Source organism: Babylonia areolata, chromosome 12 (assembly GCF_041734735.1).
Source record: "Babylonia areolata isolate BAREFJ2019XMU chromosome 12, ASM4173473v1, whole genome shotgun sequence".
Taxonomy (NCBI): Eukaryota; Metazoa; Mollusca; class Gastropoda; order Neogastropoda; family Buccinidae; genus Babylonia; species Babylonia areolata.
Genome location: NC_134887.1, coordinates 4,313,436 through 4,329,347, shown reverse-complemented (window position 1 = coordinate 4,329,347; position 15,912 = coordinate 4,313,436). Strand labels below are relative to the sequence as shown.

The 15,912-nt window shown below is 47.4% G+C and overlaps 5 protein-coding genes across 5 annotated transcripts in view; 2 read left to right on the top strand and 3 right to left on the bottom strand.

The window, feature by feature from the left end:
• The window catches only part of LOC143287999 (histone H4), a 1,370-nt gene extending 916 nt beyond the window's left edge, over positions 1–454 (bottom strand). The window contains exon 1 of the mRNA XM_076596250.1: positions 1–454. This exon is cut by the window's left edge and continues 916 nt beyond it. The gene's annotated coding sequence lies outside the window, so the exon portion shown is untranslated.
• LOC143288343 (uncharacterized) overlaps positions 1–7,117 on the bottom strand; it is a 63,279-nt gene extending 56,162 nt beyond the window's left edge. The window contains exon 1 of the mRNA XM_076596720.1: positions 6,568–7,117. The gene's annotated coding sequence lies outside the window, so the exon portion shown is untranslated. The remainder of the gene's footprint in view (positions 1–6,567) is intronic.
• A 2,235-nt stretch (positions 7,118–9,352) lies between these two features.
• LOC143287997 (histone H2A) lies at positions 9,353–9,932 on the bottom strand. The gene has a single exon (XM_076596247.1). It carries the CDS (start codon positions 9,740–9,742, stop codon positions 9,353–9,355), a length of 390 nt encoding a protein of 129 aa, XP_076452362.1. The 5' UTR covers positions 9,743–9,932.
• LOC143287998 (histone H2B, gonadal) lies at positions 9,931–10,439 on the top strand. Its single transcript, XM_076596249.1, has one exon. The coding sequence runs from the start codon at positions 9,968–9,970 to the stop codon at positions 10,334–10,336; it is 369 nt and encodes a 122-aa protein (XP_076452364.1). The 5' UTR covers positions 9,931–9,967; the 3' UTR covers positions 10,337–10,439.
• A 1,618-nt stretch (positions 10,440–12,057) lies between these two features.
• Positions 12,058–12,865, top strand: LOC143287996 (histone H3). The gene has a single exon (XM_076596246.1). The coding sequence runs from the start codon at positions 12,260–12,262 to the stop codon at positions 12,668–12,670; it is 411 nt and encodes a 136-aa protein (XP_076452361.1). The 5' UTR covers positions 12,058–12,259; the 3' UTR covers positions 12,671–12,865.
• Positions 12,866–15,912: the final 3,047 nt, after the last annotated feature.

Sequence of the window (15,912 nt, the reverse complement as noted above, 5' to 3'; positions counted from 1 at the left end):
CGTTTCGTTGTTGCTAAGCGTTCTGCTTTTTTGTGTTGGTGGTGTTGTTACTGTTTGTGGTGGTGGTGTTGGTAAATTTTATGGTGTGGTCGACGGCGAAGGAGGAAGAGAGCCCGGCGAGAGGGGGAGCGCCCGGCCGCCCCCCAAAGAACCCCGCGGCGGCACCCGGTCACCACGCGCCCCCATCAGCCGCCCAACGCGCCGGGCATGTGGTCGACTCTTGTGTCACTTGTCACTTGTACATCATGTGTCTTTCTCAGTTGTGACATTTGTTTTCTTCATCGCACGCCTGGCACAGCCATGGATGGGCGTTGTCCATACCCTGCTGAGACTGTGCCAGAGTCCAGTTCGGGTCAGGCCCCCTTGCTGGATGATCCCCTCGCGAGAGCCAGAGGACAGGAGTGGGGTTATAGGATTTCCGACACTACCAGTTTAACCATCTGTGAGTGGTACAACGGAGTGAGCGGGGGGCGATCCAAATCCCTTTTGGCTGTGTGGGTCTCCTGATATCCCAAGATGGGGGTGGGTGGGGGGTGGGGAGTGGGTGTGTTAGTGTTGCGTTTGGGTGGGATTGGGGGTTTGGGGGTACGGAGGAGGTCATGTGTGTTGTGTGTGGAGGGGGCAGGGGAGGGGTGGTGGTTGGGCCTTCAGAACCAGCTGCGGATCTCCTCAGAGGATAGGAAGGAGTCAGTGAGTATCCTCATGGGTTGGTTTCCTAAGGTGGAGTGGGGTTGAAGGAAGTCCTGGTTTGATAGTTTATGTTTTTGCTTGTAGTGCAGGAGTGGGGTCATATTGGCTGTTGTTACTGTGCATGATTGCATTGCGTGCTCGTAGGAAGCGTCTGCACCGCACTTGCACTTGAGTTTCTTGACCTTGCATGCGTGGGGGTGGGTCCTGATTCTTCTGAGGAGTTTGGAGTTGTTTCTAGGGAGTAGGAGGCGATGTTTTACTTTTTGGATGGGAATGTGAATCCAGCCATTCTCTGCGCATTTGTGTTCCATGTATTTATTGCGTAGGTCATGCATTGTTTGTCGTACCGTCTTTGTGAATTCTGTTATAGAGTACCCTACTTGTGTAGGGGAGCCGTTTTCTATGGCTTCTTTGGCTGCTTTGTCAGCCATGTCATTTCCTATTATCCCTGTGTGTGAAGGTAGCCACATGAGTGTGAGGTGGGTGCCCTTCTTGATGATTTGATGTGCTAGGAAGAGGATCTCCTGTTGTAGGCCTCTTCTATTATCTGTCCCCCCTCGGGTCAGGGCCTGTAGTGACGACTTGGAGTCTGTCAGCAGTACCACTCCTGCTGGGACTGGGGGCATGTCATTTACGGTGGAGCATGCCATATAGATGGCATATAGTTCCGCCGTAAATATGCTAATTCCGGTGTTGAGTTTATATCTTTTGGTGATTTTTAAGTCTGGAATGACAAGTGCGCACCCTGCGTCTCCATTGTTGCATATGGAGCCGTCAGTGTACACCTTTAGGTGTAGCGGGAATTGTTCATGTATTTTTGTTTTGGCTAATGTAGCTATGGCTAGTGGGTTTCTTTTTTTTGGTTCAGGTCCATAGGTGTGGATGATGGTTGGCTTTTCCCATATCCATGGTGCAGGGCCGGCAGGTGGGGGTGGGGATACCTGGCTTGGAACGACTGGGTCGAGTTTGTTTTGATTCCTGTCCTCCCATATCTGTCGGGTGTAGTGTTGTAGTAGTGTGGTTTGCCTGTGCCTTTTTGGTTTCTTGGTGCAGTTGTTTTTTCTGTATGCTTTTTGGCCGCTTGAGATGTCCGTTCGTAGAGTGTCTCTGACGGTGGTAGGTACTGATGTACAGCGGACTTCGAAGTTAGCACAGCGTCGCCTACTTTCCTCTCTAAGGGGGAGCCAGCCTGCCTCCTGGTAGACCAGGTCTTTGGCGGTCCATTTTGGAAGCCCTAGTGCGTGTCTGATTGCTGATCTTTCTACCCGTTCAAGTTTTTCCCATTGGGTATCTGAGGCTGTGAAGAAGGCTTCATGGCCGTATAGGAGCTTGGAGCGGATCAGGGCTCCAGTGAGGTAGACCAATGTCTCTGGTGTGGCCCATGTTTCCCTGGTCAGCTGTTTGATTAGATTGATGGAGTGCATGGTTTTATTTATGGTTTTTGTAATGTGTGTATGCCATGTTAGGTTTTGGTCTATGGTCACTCCTAGGAACTTGGTTTCTTTGCTGGGTTGTATGATTGTGTTGTCTAGTCTGATACGATATTTGTCTCTGTCGGCTGGGTGGCGGGTGAAGACCATAAAGGTCGTCTTCTCTGCCGACAGCTGGAAGCCATTTCTTTTTAGATATTCTTGGATTTCGTTGATGCCTCTTTGATATAGGAGTTCATGCATAATGAAGTTGTGGGTTGGCTGTGTATGCCAGATGGCAAGGTCATCTGCGAACAGTGAGATAGTTGCGTAGTGTCTTAGTTTTTGGTCCTCTTTCCCAAATTCGGATGAGATGTCATGTAGCATGATGCTGAAAAGTGTAGGGGCTATAACACTACCCTGTGGGACTCCCATGTCTAGTGTGTGTGTGTCGGATATGGCCGAGCCTACTTTCACTGTCATTTGCCTGGAGTCTAGGAAGTCTTGGATGAAGTGGTAGAGCCTTCCTGTTATACCTATTTGTCGCAGCTTGTCGAGTAGTTTGGCATGCCAGACTGTGTCGAATGCTTTCTTGATGTCAAAGAACGTGGCTAGGGTGGTCTTATTTTGCCCCTTGCCTAGAATGAAGCTTCTTTTGATTGTTTCTACTAAATGGACTACGTGCTCCATGCAGTTTCTGCCTCGTCGGAAACCTGCTTGGCACTGAGGGAGTATGTTTTTTTGGTCCAGGTAGTGTTCTAATCTCGTTTTGACTAATCGTTCATAGATTTTCCCCAGGTGAGAAGTTATAGCTATGGGCCTATAGTTGGTGGGGAGGTGTGCTGGTTTTCCCTCCTTGTGGATCCCTATCACTGTGGCTCTCTTCCATGCTGTCGGGATTTTCCCAGATTTCCAGCACTTTTGGAAGAATTTGTGGAGGACCCGGACCATCGTGTCTGGGAATCGGCGCACCATAGCGTATGAGACAACATCCTCTCCAGCAGTTTTGCTGTCTGCTCCCATGGTGTTGATGGCGCTGCGGAGTTCCCCAATTGTGAGGTCGGTGTTGAAGGGAGTTGTGTCATCATGGATGGGTTGGGGGAAGGTTTGTTCTGTTTCGCGTCGAAATCTTTTGGCTTTTTCCGGGAGGTGGGCAGTTTGGCTGGCTTTCGCAAAGGCGTCTGCTAATGCGTCCGCTTTTTCTGCGTTGTTTTTGGTTAGCTTCCCATCCACCAGGAGCGGTCGTTGTGGTCGGCGTGCCCGTTGGCGGGCGATTTGAATTTTCCTCCACAGTTTGGTGCTATCTTGTGGGGACCGGACCTCCTGCTGACAAAAGCGTTCCCAGTGGTCTTGGTAGGCTCTGGTGGTGATGACGGTGCATTGGTGTGTGGCTTCTTCCAGGGCCGCCTTGTTTGTTTCTGACGTGTTTTTTTTATATGTGCGCATTGCTCGACGTTTGGTGGCAGTGGCTTTGTGGCAGTCTTCGCTCCACCATTCCGCCGTTTGGTAGTGTTTACCTCTATGTCCTGGGACGTTTTTGGGGATGGTTATGTCAGCCGTCTGGAGGATCATGTGGCATAGGTTGTGGTAGTATTTGTCTATGTCGGGGTCCTCAAGGTCGGTCGTGGTGCATTTCGTTTCTAGGTTGGTGGCGAAAGCCTCCCAGTCTGCTCTATGGTACATATATTTTGGGGTATTGTCAGTGTCGGTTGTGTTTGGGTGTATTTGACCTATTGTGATATGTATGGGGAGGTGGTCTGATTGAAGGTGGTCGTCTGCTGTGTGCCAGTCTGCGTTTGGAGCTATGTCGTTGGTTACTAGGGCGAGGTCTATTGCAGTGTTTCGCTGATTTGTTGTCCCTATTCTAGTGAAGGAACCATCGTTTAGTGTGGTGAGGTCTGATTCTGTGATGGACAAGGCTAGTTTATTATGGTCTACTTTGTCCTGTCCATTGTCCCAAAGTCTATGGCTGGTGTTAAAGTCGCCGGCTACCACCCAGCTGCAGTCCTTGCTGTTGAGGTTTTGTAACCAGGCTACTTCCTCATCTTGCTTGATTCCTGCTGGGTAGTACACGTTCGCTATTTTGATTGGTTTTTGTTTATTTGTGTGGATAGCCACTGTGCAGAGAGTCAGCCTACAGTTTGTTGGTAGGTCAGGGATGTCAAAGTTGTTGTATGGGAGTCTGGTACTGATGTATGTGGCCACCATCACTCTGTCTCCCTCTAAGCCCATGACGGGTGGGTAGTAGTACCCATCGATGACAGGGATGGTTTTGGGGGGGGTGTTGAGGGATTGTAGGAGCAGGACATCTATCCCGGTGTGGGACTGCAGGTAGTCGTTGAGGAAGGGGGTCTTTCCCCTGATCGACCTGCAGTTCCACTGAAGTATCGATATCCTGTGTTTGGTCTGCTGCTGGGGGTTAGGGGTATCTGTCATTATCGGTTGGATGTGGAATTTGTTAGGGTAATGGCAGCCGAGGCGACGAAGGGATGCATCCGGTCACTTTCGCTGACATTTTGGGCACGGGTGGGTAGATTACTGGGCCTACTGGTAGTCCGTTGGCCAGGGGCTGTAGTGGGGCGGGGGCTGTTTGCGTTCCGTTGTGGGGACGGAGGAATGGGTTGGGGTTGTGACTTGGCTGAGCGCAGTGCGTGCAGCTCGGCTAGTAGTTGTTCCCTCTCCTCTTTCCTTTCCTTCTTCTCTTGTTGGAGCTGTTGGTTTAGCTCCTCTATGGTTTTTTGCATTGATTTTAATGTCTGCAACATTTCAGACATGAGGTCGGAGTTAGTGGGGGTGGGTTGTGTGGGGGGAGGGGTGTGCTCGGGGGGGGGTGTCTGGGAGGGTTTTGGGGGCTGCGGGGATGGGGAGGAGCGGTGTCTGCGGGGGGCTGGGCGAGGCCTGTAGGGGACTTCTTGGGGCTGGGATGGGGCATGATGCAGTTGGGGAGGGGCAGCAGGTGCCTGGCTATTTTTTCGCACCGCGCTGGCATATGTGTTGGTGTGGGGAGTGTCGTGTCTCCATGCGTTATGCATGGGGGACACTTGGGGGTTCGAATCCCTGGTGTGTTGGTGTTGGTGTTGTTGGGGCTCCGTGGGCTTCTCGTAGGGGTCCGAGTCCCTGATTTTTTTGGCCTGTTGGAAAGCCTGTGCCCTGGGCATGTAGTTAGCTGCCCTGATCTGGTTGGCAGCCAGCCATAGTTTCCGTTGGGGACACTGCCGGTAGTTGGCCGAATGTTCCCCTTGGCAGTTCACACACCGTCTAGTGAGTGATTTGCAGTGTTTTGTGTCGTGCCCTTCACGGCCGCAAGTTGGGCAAGTTGTGGATTTGCGTGTGCAGTCCTCTGTTTTGTGGCCCAGTCTTTGGCATTGGCGGCACTTTGGTACAGGTGCAACGTAGGGTTGCACACTGTGTGGCACCTTGTTAATGGTGACAAATTGAGGCAGTGTGGTGGTAGTGAATACTACTTGGAATGCCTTGGAGGGCATTCCTGAGGCCAGTGTCAATCTTTTGACATTTTTGACCTTGCAGCTTGCGTCCTGGGTGGCAATGGAGTCCACTGCTGCCATTAGCTCTTGGGGGGAAACCCATAGGGGGATGTGTTTGACCACTCCCTCTACAGTGGGTACGGGGATTGTGCACACGACACTTACCTCCCCGATTTTTTTAATTTTGAGCAGTCGCTCCTGCTGTAGTGGGGTTTCGCAACCCACTATTACTTTCTTGGGTCCCAGCGGCCGGATCGTTCGGACCTTTCCAACTAGACCCTGCAGGAACCCTGCCATTCTAAATTGCAGGGCCCTGAGACTGCCGGTTCCTGTTTTCAGGTCTTCAATGATGACCGGGTGGTCCATGAAGACTGGTTTTGGCTGTTCGGGTGCAAATCTTTGGTTGGGGTGTGTGTTGTGGGGTCTGGGAAGTTTGTGGTTTGGGGGTGACTTTTTGGGGGGAGGGTTGCTTTGGTTGGACTGGTTAGTTGGGGGCTGGTGGTTGTTGTTGCTGGGGTGTTTTTTCTTGTTTTGTTGGGGATCTGGTTTCCTGGGGGCATGTGGGGTGGGGGTGGGTTCAGGATCGGACTCCGAGGAGGAGTCCTCGGAAAGGAGTTGGGGAGAGGAGGGCGAGACTCTCCTGGCTTTCCTCCCCGTGGCAACGGTCCATTCGTCCCCGTCGTCAGACTGTGTGCGGTTTGAGGATGATGATGAACTCAGCTGCCTTTTTCTGGGCCCCGGGGGGGCTTCCTCAGATGGAGGGTGTTTAAAATTCTCCATTTAAAAAAAAAAAAAAAAAAAAAAAAAAAAAAAAAAAAAAAAAAAAAAAAGAAAAAGAAAAGAAAAGGGGGGGGGGGGGGGGGGGGGGGGGGGGGGGGGGAGAGGGAGGGCAGAAGGAGAAGAAAATATAGGGAAAACAAGGAAAATATCAACGGAACACGTTAGCTTCAATGATTAAGTAAAGTGGTCTAAATACATCTGACCTGTTTCGATGCTTGATTTATGCCACGGGCACTCGTCACTCCCTCCTGAGCACTGAGCACACTTTTTGGCACTCCTCTGTACTACTCAAAGTTCCGTAGTTTTCCACCCTTTGTTTGTGGAGGGAAGAGTATCACACTCTTTCTCAGAACTCCACTCCTCAACACAAAGTTTCGTCTTCTGTTTCAATGGTTGACTCCTGCCGCGACGGGAAGAGTATCACACACTTTCTCAGAACTCCACTGCTCAACACAAAGTTTCGTCTTCTGCTTATTTGTTGGCTCCTGCCGCGACACACACACACCACTCGGCACTCGTATACACACACCACTCGGCACTCGTATACACCGTCCTGTACGCTGAACGCTGAGAACACTCTTTCGGCACTCCACTGCACCACTACACATAGTTCGGTGGTTTTCCACTCTTTCTTTCTTGCCCTCTCCCAGAGGGAAGAATATCTCACGCTTTCTCGGTACACCACTGCTCAACACGAAGTTTCGTGGCTTTCCACTCTTTTCCCTTTCCTCTCCAGGGGGGAGATCCTTCTCAATCATCCCTCCTGTGTAATCGCACAGTTCCTCTCTCTCTCTCTCCTCCCGTCTCTCTCTCTCTCTCCTCCTCTCTCCTGTCTGTAAATCGCACAGTTTTTCAGCCTTTTATGCGCAGCTGCCGTCTCTCAAAGAACGACACGGAGCAGCCTCACGACGTTGTTTTCATTGGTTGAAAGGCCTCCCAGCCAGCCACTCGCTGTCCATGTTTTATCTGACCCCTGAACCACAATGGCGGACTCGGTTCACAGGTCATAGCCAAGGGCGATAATAAACATATACACAATCGGTCTCTCTCTCTCTCTCTCTCAACTAAATATATATTTGTACATGTCTGTGTGTGTCTGAAACAACGGCACATGCACGTAAGACTGCCAGTGTCCTTATACCTCCACCGTTGGAAAACAATTAGGTAGTCAGTCAGTCAGTCAGTCAGTGTGTGGTGACTGAGTGTGTGTGTGTGTATGTGTGTGTGTGTGTGTGTGTGTGTGTGTGTGTGTGTGTGTGTGTGTGTGTGTTTGTGAGCGGCTGAGCGTGTGTGCATGTCTATATGTTTGTTCACATTTATGTGCTTATTTGTTCATTTATTCTTTATCATTATTGTCTTCTTATTTATGTTCATTTCTTCTTCTTTTCCTCCAGTTTATATTATTTCATTATCTGTCTTCTGTATGTTTGTTCACATTTATGTGCTTATTTGTTCATTTATTCTTTATCATTATTGTCTCCTTACTTATGTTCATTTCTTCTTCTTTTCCTCCAGTTTATATTATTTCATTATCTGTCTTCTGTATGTTTGTTCACATTTATGTGCTTATTTGTTCATTTATTCTTTATCATTATTGTCTCCTTACTTATGTTCATTTCTTCTTCTTTTCCTCCAGTTTATATTATTTCATTATCTGTCTTCTGTATGTTTGTTCACATTTATGTGCTTATTTGTTCATTTATTCTTTATCATTATTGTCTCCTTACTTATGTTCATTTCTTCTTCTTTTCCTCCAGTTTATATTATTTCATTATCTGTCTTCTATGTGTTTGTTCACATTTATGTGCTTATTTGTTCATTTATTCTTTATCATTATTGTCTCCTTACTTATGTTCATTTCTTCTTCTTTTCCTCCAGTTTATATTATTTCATTATCTGTCTTCTGTATGTTTGTTCACATTTATGTGCTTATTTGTCCATTTATTCTTTATCATTATTGTCTCCTTACTTATGTTCATTTCTTGTTCTTTTCCTCCAGTTTATATTATTTCATTATCTGTCTTCTGTATGTTTGTTCACATTTATGTGCTTATTTGTCCATTTATTCTTTATCATTATTGTCTCCTTACTTATGTTCATTTCTTCTTCTTTTCCTCCAGTTTATATTATTTCATTATCTGTCTTCTGTATGTTTGTTCACATTTATGTGCTTATTTGTTGATTTATTCTTTATCATTATTGTCTTCTTATTTATGTTCATTTCTTCTTCTTTTCCTCCTGTTTATGTTATTTCATTATCTGTCTGCTTACTTTTTTCTTTTCTTTATTTTCCTATTGAAGTTCATTTCTTTACTTATCTATTCATTCATTTAATTATGTATCCACTTGTTTGTTTCTGCTCTTTCTCTTTCTTCTTCCTTTCTCTCCCTCCACCCCCTTTCCCCTCAAGGCCTGGTTGATCACGTTGCAGCATGTGCTTGGCAGATGTTAGATGTGTGCCAATGTATCAGTATGTGTAGAACATAGCAGCAGCAGCAGCAGCAGCAGCAGCAGCAGCTCCTCGACACACAGAACACAACACAGACTGACTGGCAGCTGTGGACATGTCAGCGACAACACAAAAGAAACTATGATGCAGCGTGATCGACCATGTGTATGTATGTACGCATGTATGTATGTATGTGTGTATGTAGGTAGGTAGGTAGGTATTTATCTGTGGTGTGTGCGTGCAGGGGGTGGGGGGAGGAGCGATGCCACACGTATCACATGCAACCAGTCGATCAGCTGATCAGTCAGTTTCTCTGTCTATCTATTTATCATGTGTAATTTGTGTGCACACATGTGTTGTGCCGGTATATAACGTATGCATTATTTTGTGTCAGTGTGTTGCAAAGTAAGCATCTGACACATCCAGACGCATCACAACACAACTTTGTGGCAGCGAGATTGGCCAACCCACTCGGGGAAAAAGGGTGGTCCTTAAAAGGACCTGGGTCACTTAGTGGAAAGTGAGTGATGAGTGCTCCCTTAGGCTTTGCCGCCGGGGGCCTTGGTCTGGGACTTCTTGGGCAGAAGCACAGCCTGGATGTTGGGCAGCACACCACCCTGAGCGATAGTCACACCGGACAGGAGCTTGTTCAGCTCCTCGTCGTTGCGGATGGCCAGCTGAAGGTGACGAGGGATGATTCTCGTCTTCTTGTTGTCACGGGCGGCGTTGCCTGCCAACTCCAGCACTTCAGCGGCCAAGTACTCCAGCACGGCGGCCAGGTACACAGGGGCTCCAGCACCCACACGCTCAGCATAGTTGCCTTTGCGCAGGAGACGGTGGATACGCCCCACGGGGAACTGCAGTCCCGCGCGAGAAGAGCGGGACTTGCTCTTTCCCTTGACTTTTCCTCCTTTACCACGTCCAGACATGTTTTTTCACTTTCAGTTGATAGCAAGTAGCAAACTGACCTCACTGCAGCGCCCCAGCAGCGTTTTATTCAAGACCGTCATGAAGCCTGCACACAGCCCGCTCGCTTCACCGATCGACCAATGGCAGTCGCGCCGTAAGGCACAGCCGCCTTCCGACCCGACGCCCGAGATATTCGCAGCTCGCGCCGCGCGCCTTGCATTCAGTCACTCGTTCAACGTGCGACAATGCCACCCAAAGTCAGCTCCAAAGGTGCCAAGAAAGCCGGCAAGGCTAAGGCCGTCCGTGCCGGAGACAAGAAGCGCAAGAGGAAGAGGAAGGAAAGTTATGCTATCTACATCTACAAGGTGCTGAAGCAGGTGCATCCTGACACTGGTATCAGCAGCAAAGCCATGTCCATCATGAACAGCTTCGTTAACGATATCTTTGAGAGAATCGCCGCTGAAGCTTCCAGACTGGCCCACTACAACAAGCGTTCCACCATCACCAGCCGCGAGATCCAGACTGCTGTGCGTCTGCTGCTGCCTGGTGAACTGGCCAAACACGCTGTCAGCGAGGGTACCAAGGCCGTCACCAAGTACACCAGCAGCAAGTAGACCTGCCTTCCTTCCGAAGGAACAGCTTTCCCTGCTGTCCAAAGGCCCTTCTCAGGGCCACCCATCTTTTCCAAAGCGAGACTGGTCTATCTTGTTGACTCAGTTGTCATAAATAATTATAGTAAGATAGTAAGAGCTGAGCTGAACATAAATCAGATCTACCACTGAACTCGAACTCGATCTGTTTAATTCTAATGTCAGCCAATAATTCAATATACATACACACACACATACATACATACATACATACATATACCAGAGGATACGAAAAGTAAATGTTTCTACAACAACACGACGACGTACACTGAACGTAGATGTGTGCGTATACCAGTTATTACGATGTGTGCATGCATGATTATATTCGCTCTTCCCCACACCACCACCCAACCGCTGAACCCACAACCCCCACCCTAGTAGTAGTAGTAGCAGTATCAGATAACAAATAGCTATCAGTGATATTTCCACTGAAGAACACACTGCCATGTCAAAGATGGTGTCAGTGACCCTGATCAAGGCAACACAAGCCTGCACACGCCGGCCGACAACCATCTCAGTACACGCGAACACGCATACATGAACACACACACACACACACACACACACACACACACACACACACACACACACACACACACTCTCTCTCTCTCTCTCTTTACTGTGTCAGTCAGTCGATCGGTCAGTCAGTCAGTCAGTGCAATCACTTGGTCACACACACACGCGCGCGCTCTCAATCAGTACCGTCACTGTCAGTCAGTCAGTTGGTCAGTGCAATCACACACACACACACACACGTATACACATGTACACGCACGCGCGCACACACACACACACACACACACTCTCTCTCTATCTCTCAGTCAGTACCGTCACTGTGTCAGTCAGTCGGCCAGTGCAATCACACACACACACACACACAAACACACGCGCGCGCTCTCTCAGTCAGTACCGTCACTGTGTCAGTCAGTCAGTTGGTCAGTGCAATCACACACACACACACACACACACACACTCTCTCTCTCTCTCTCTCTCAGTCAGTACAGTCACTGTGTCAGTCAGTGCAATCACACACACACACACACAGATTCGTATACACATGTACACACACACACACACACACATGCACACGCACGTAACCACACACACACACACACAACACACACTCTCTCTCTCTCAGTCAGTACCGTCACTGTGTCAGTCAGTGCAATCACACACACACACACACAGATACGTATACACATGTACACACACACACACACACACATGCACACGCACGTATTCACACACACACACACACTCTCTCTCTCTCAGTCAGTACCGTCACTGTGTCAGTCAGTGCAATCACACACACACACACACACACACACACAACACACACACACACTCTCTCTCTCTCTCTCAGTCAGTACCGTCACTGTGTCAGTCAGTGCAATCACACACACACACACACACACACACACACACATACGTATACACATGTACACACACCCACATGCACACACACGCAACACACAGACACAGACACACACACACACACACACACTTGGTCGTCAGCACCATTGCCTCAGGATATCTAGGTCAGATATATCTAGGTCAGATATAATTATCTGTCTGTGCGGTTTCAGTCAGTCAGTCAGTCAGTCAGTCAGTCAGTGCAATCACACACACACGCACACACACACACACACACACACACACCGACACACACAGACTTGGTCGTCAGTTACTGTGTCAGTCGCAGCAGTACCAGTACTGCCCTGTGGGGCAGATTTCATTGGCCATGAAGAGACGTAAGCTTGGCGACGATTGGTTGGTTCACCACCGCCACCGCTCGACTTGCACTGGCCCCGCTGCCCGGTATATAAGGGCCTCGCGGCGGCGAGTCGGATTCACCGTCTCTCTCGCTGAAAGACACGAACAAAGAAAATGGCCCGTACCAAGCAGACAGCCCGTAAGTCGACCGGAGGGAAAGCTCCACGCAAGCAGCTGGCCACCAAGGCTGCACGCAAGAGCGCCCCTGCCACGGGAGGTGTGAAGAAACCTCACCGTTACAGGCCCGGTACAGTGGCTCTTCGTGAGATCCGTCGTTACCAGAAGAGCACTGAGCTGCTGATCCGCAAGCTGCCCTTCCAGCGTCTGGTCCGTGAGATCGCTCAGGACTTCAAGACTGACCTGCGTTTCCAGAGCTCTGCCGTCATGGCCCTGCAGGAAGCCAGCGAGGCCTACCTGGTCGGTCTGTTCGAGGACACCAACCTGTGTGCCATCCACGCCAAGCGTGTGACCATCATGCCCAAGGACATCCAGCTGGCCCGTCGTATCCGAGGAGAGCGTGCTTAAGTTCAGCAGCACCCCGGCACATACATCACATCAAGGTCCTTTTCAGGACCACCCTCATTTTCCCAAGAGAGCTGGTCTTTCTCATTGCATATATATAAACATAATATGATATATCCTATCCTATCATATATCATGTCATATCAAATCATATCATATCATGTGTGTGAATACTGTACCTTAAAATCGCAGCCACAGCAAAATGAACAAATAAATAAATTATCATGAAAACATGACACCACACCACATCAGATCAGATCAGATGTATATATACATAGCATGAGAATAAAACAGCATTCAGCAATTACCAAGCCTCAGCTAAGAGCATATACACATACATACATTAAGAGGGGGATGGACACATCAAGTTGATCAGTGAAAATAAACAGATAGGTCTACGACATACAACTACTCCAGGGGCCTTATGCACGACGCGCGCCTACCGTTTAGGCGTGCGACTAAATGACGTATTTCCGGTAATCCGAGCAAAGTCGGTATGCATGACCCATGCCCGGCATTTAGTCGCTTGTTTAGACGCGCCTAACATAGGCGCGTTGAGAGGGTGGTCTAGGCTGCGACTAAACATGGCTGCCTTCGTTTACTTTCAGTTTCGCAATCGTCGAATGCTGAGAAGAAACAGACTTTTTCGAGACAGAACACATCCTTTGGAAGTGTTTGATGATGTAGAAGTTCTAAGAAAGTTCAGGTTGCCTCGACAAGCCATTCTTGACTTGACGGACTCGGTGGCTGACGAATTACAGTATTATTACCGAAGGCGTGGGTCGCTCACTCCAGTTTTGCAAGTGTGCCTTGCTTTGCGTTTCTACGCCACAGGGACTTTTCAGGATGTTGTGGCTGAAATGATAGGTGTGGATCAGTCCACAGTGTCTAGAACTATTTCGCGAGTGACGGACACATTTTTAACACAGCTGAATCAGTACGTGAGAATGCCAGATGAGAGGGAAGCTGAAGACACAAAAGTGAAATTTTACCTGATGCAACGCATCCCCAATGTTGTTGGATGCATTGACGGAACACATGTGCGCATCCAGACTCCATCCGAAAACGAGCATGAGTTCGTGAACAGGAAGAACTTTCATTCAATAAATGTACAGGTAAGCACTGTGTGTGTATATTTGTGTGTACTGTGTGTGTGTGTGTGTGTGTGTGTGTGCAATCAATGTGTTTGATTTTGCTAAGTACTTATTCTCTGCAATGATCTGATTATATCTAACAATGTTTCTATTTCTCAGTAATTTGTGTCATTATTATAATACATTGCTACATGCTAGTTTCCTTTTAACCTGGTATTGGGCATATATGTGTTTGAGTGTGTGTGTTTGAACACAGATGTATTGTGTTGTTGGCCTCTTAGTCTTACTTATAATTGTATTGTTATTTTTATCACCCCATGTTTGTGTATGCATGAATGTGGGCATGTTTAGGTGCATGTGTGTGTGGTCGCGCTCTTGTGTGTGTGTGTGTGTGTGTGTGTGTGTGTGTGCTTGCTTGAAAGTGTAGGAATTAGCCTGTGAAATATTTGTAAAATTTTATATGATTCAATGCAGAGCTGTGTGTATGATTACTTCACATTAATTTTATAGTGTTATGTTTTTGAGGTTGTGTTCTTGCTTTTATTCGTTTAAGGTCACATGCCACAAGATGAATTTATATGGTTTGATAAATATTCAACTAATGTAGTAATGATCAGCTTTTTACTAAAGCCCTGGTTAAGGTGTATATCAGATACCAATATGAAGAAATTGATGGTCTGGCAGAAAAGGAAGTCTCATGTACTGCTGTGATGATAGAAAACAGACAGTATTTCAAAAGCATTTAAAATGGACTATTATTGTCTTGTGATATAAGATTGTGTTTTCAAAATTCTAGATAATCAAAATACAGTAGAGTACTAAAACCCTGTTAACTCAAACGCAGTAGGGACTGACTTTGAGATTTGAGCTAACAGGGTATTTGAGTAAAAGGTGCTTTCGAAAAGATTAAACTTAAACAGCAAAAATCGGGACCCAGAAACTTATTTTGAACAACAAAGTGATTTTTGGTAAGGGTTGATTGAGCAAACAGGGTTTTACTGTACTTTATATGTCTCTGTAATCTTAAGGAATGTTTGTAGCACCACCATATGGCATACAACAAAAATCATAATTAATAAACATAGAATTTAATTACAATAATCAACATTAATAGGCATACAATGTTCACCCCAACATTCATATATTTACTCACACACACAGACATTTATGCACACACATACATACCACATGCAAACACACACACACAGAGAAAACCAGACATGCACTCACACACATATGCACACTCATAAATCATCAGACAAGATACAGACTCAGTCAGGCATTGTTTGCAATTGAAGATTATTTTATTACAGATTGAAAATATACAGATACATAAACTACCTATTCATTCTACCACCAATCATTTTCGTCACCAAAAACCCTGTTAACTATGATTGAGAAACAAACAAAAAACTGTTTACAGTACATCACTACATGTACTGACTTGAGACAGTGTCAGCTGTATAACAGTATATATATTGAAACATCACACAAGCACAATAACACATATCCTAAAAGACACAGACATCCTACAAATACAGTACAAAGACTTGAGACAGAGAATGACACAAAGATTAAACAAAGACATAGACATCCTACTATCATGAAAATAATGTATGTCTATTTCAAGTATTTGTACATGTGTTTCAGGTGGTCTGTGATGCTGACCTGAAATTCATCAATGTGGTGGCAAGATGGCCTGGCTCCGTACATGATTCTCGAATCCTGAGACAGTCGCACCTGTTTGCTGACTTTGAAGGACCTACGCCTTCAGTCGATGGTGTGCTTCTTGGTGACAGCGGCTACATGCTTCGACCATGGCTACTGACCCCAGTGCTTCATCCCACAACACGAGAAGAAAGACGCTACAACTTTGCACACAGCTCTACACGCACTACCATTGAACGCTGCATTGGTGTGGCCAAGCAAAGATGGCAGTGTCTCCGTGTTGGTCTGCGTGTGAAACCAGAGAAGGCTTGCAAGATTATTGCCGTCTGCTTCATGCTGCACAATCGGGCAAGACTTCTCAACATCCCCGATGTAGCAGACGTGGCAGATGACCAAGACGTGGCAGATGACCATGATGTCCCAAACAATGATCCTGACTTTGATGGTGAAGTGGCCGAACGACCAGCAGTGGGTGAACGAGCA

Excerpts from the sequence above, each read along its gene's own strand:
- LOC143287997 (XM_076596247.1), bottom strand. The coding sequence starts at position 9,742 with ATGTCTGGACGTGGTAAAGGAGGAAAAGTCAAGGGAAAGAGCAAGTCC.
- LOC143287998 (XM_076596249.1), top strand. The coding sequence starts at position 9,968 with ATGCCACCCAAAGTCAGCTCCAAAGGTGCCAAGAAAGCCGGCAAGGCT.
- LOC143287996 (XM_076596246.1), top strand. The coding sequence starts at position 12,260 with ATGGCCCGTACCAAGCAGACAGCCCGTAAGTCGACCGGAGGGAAAGCT.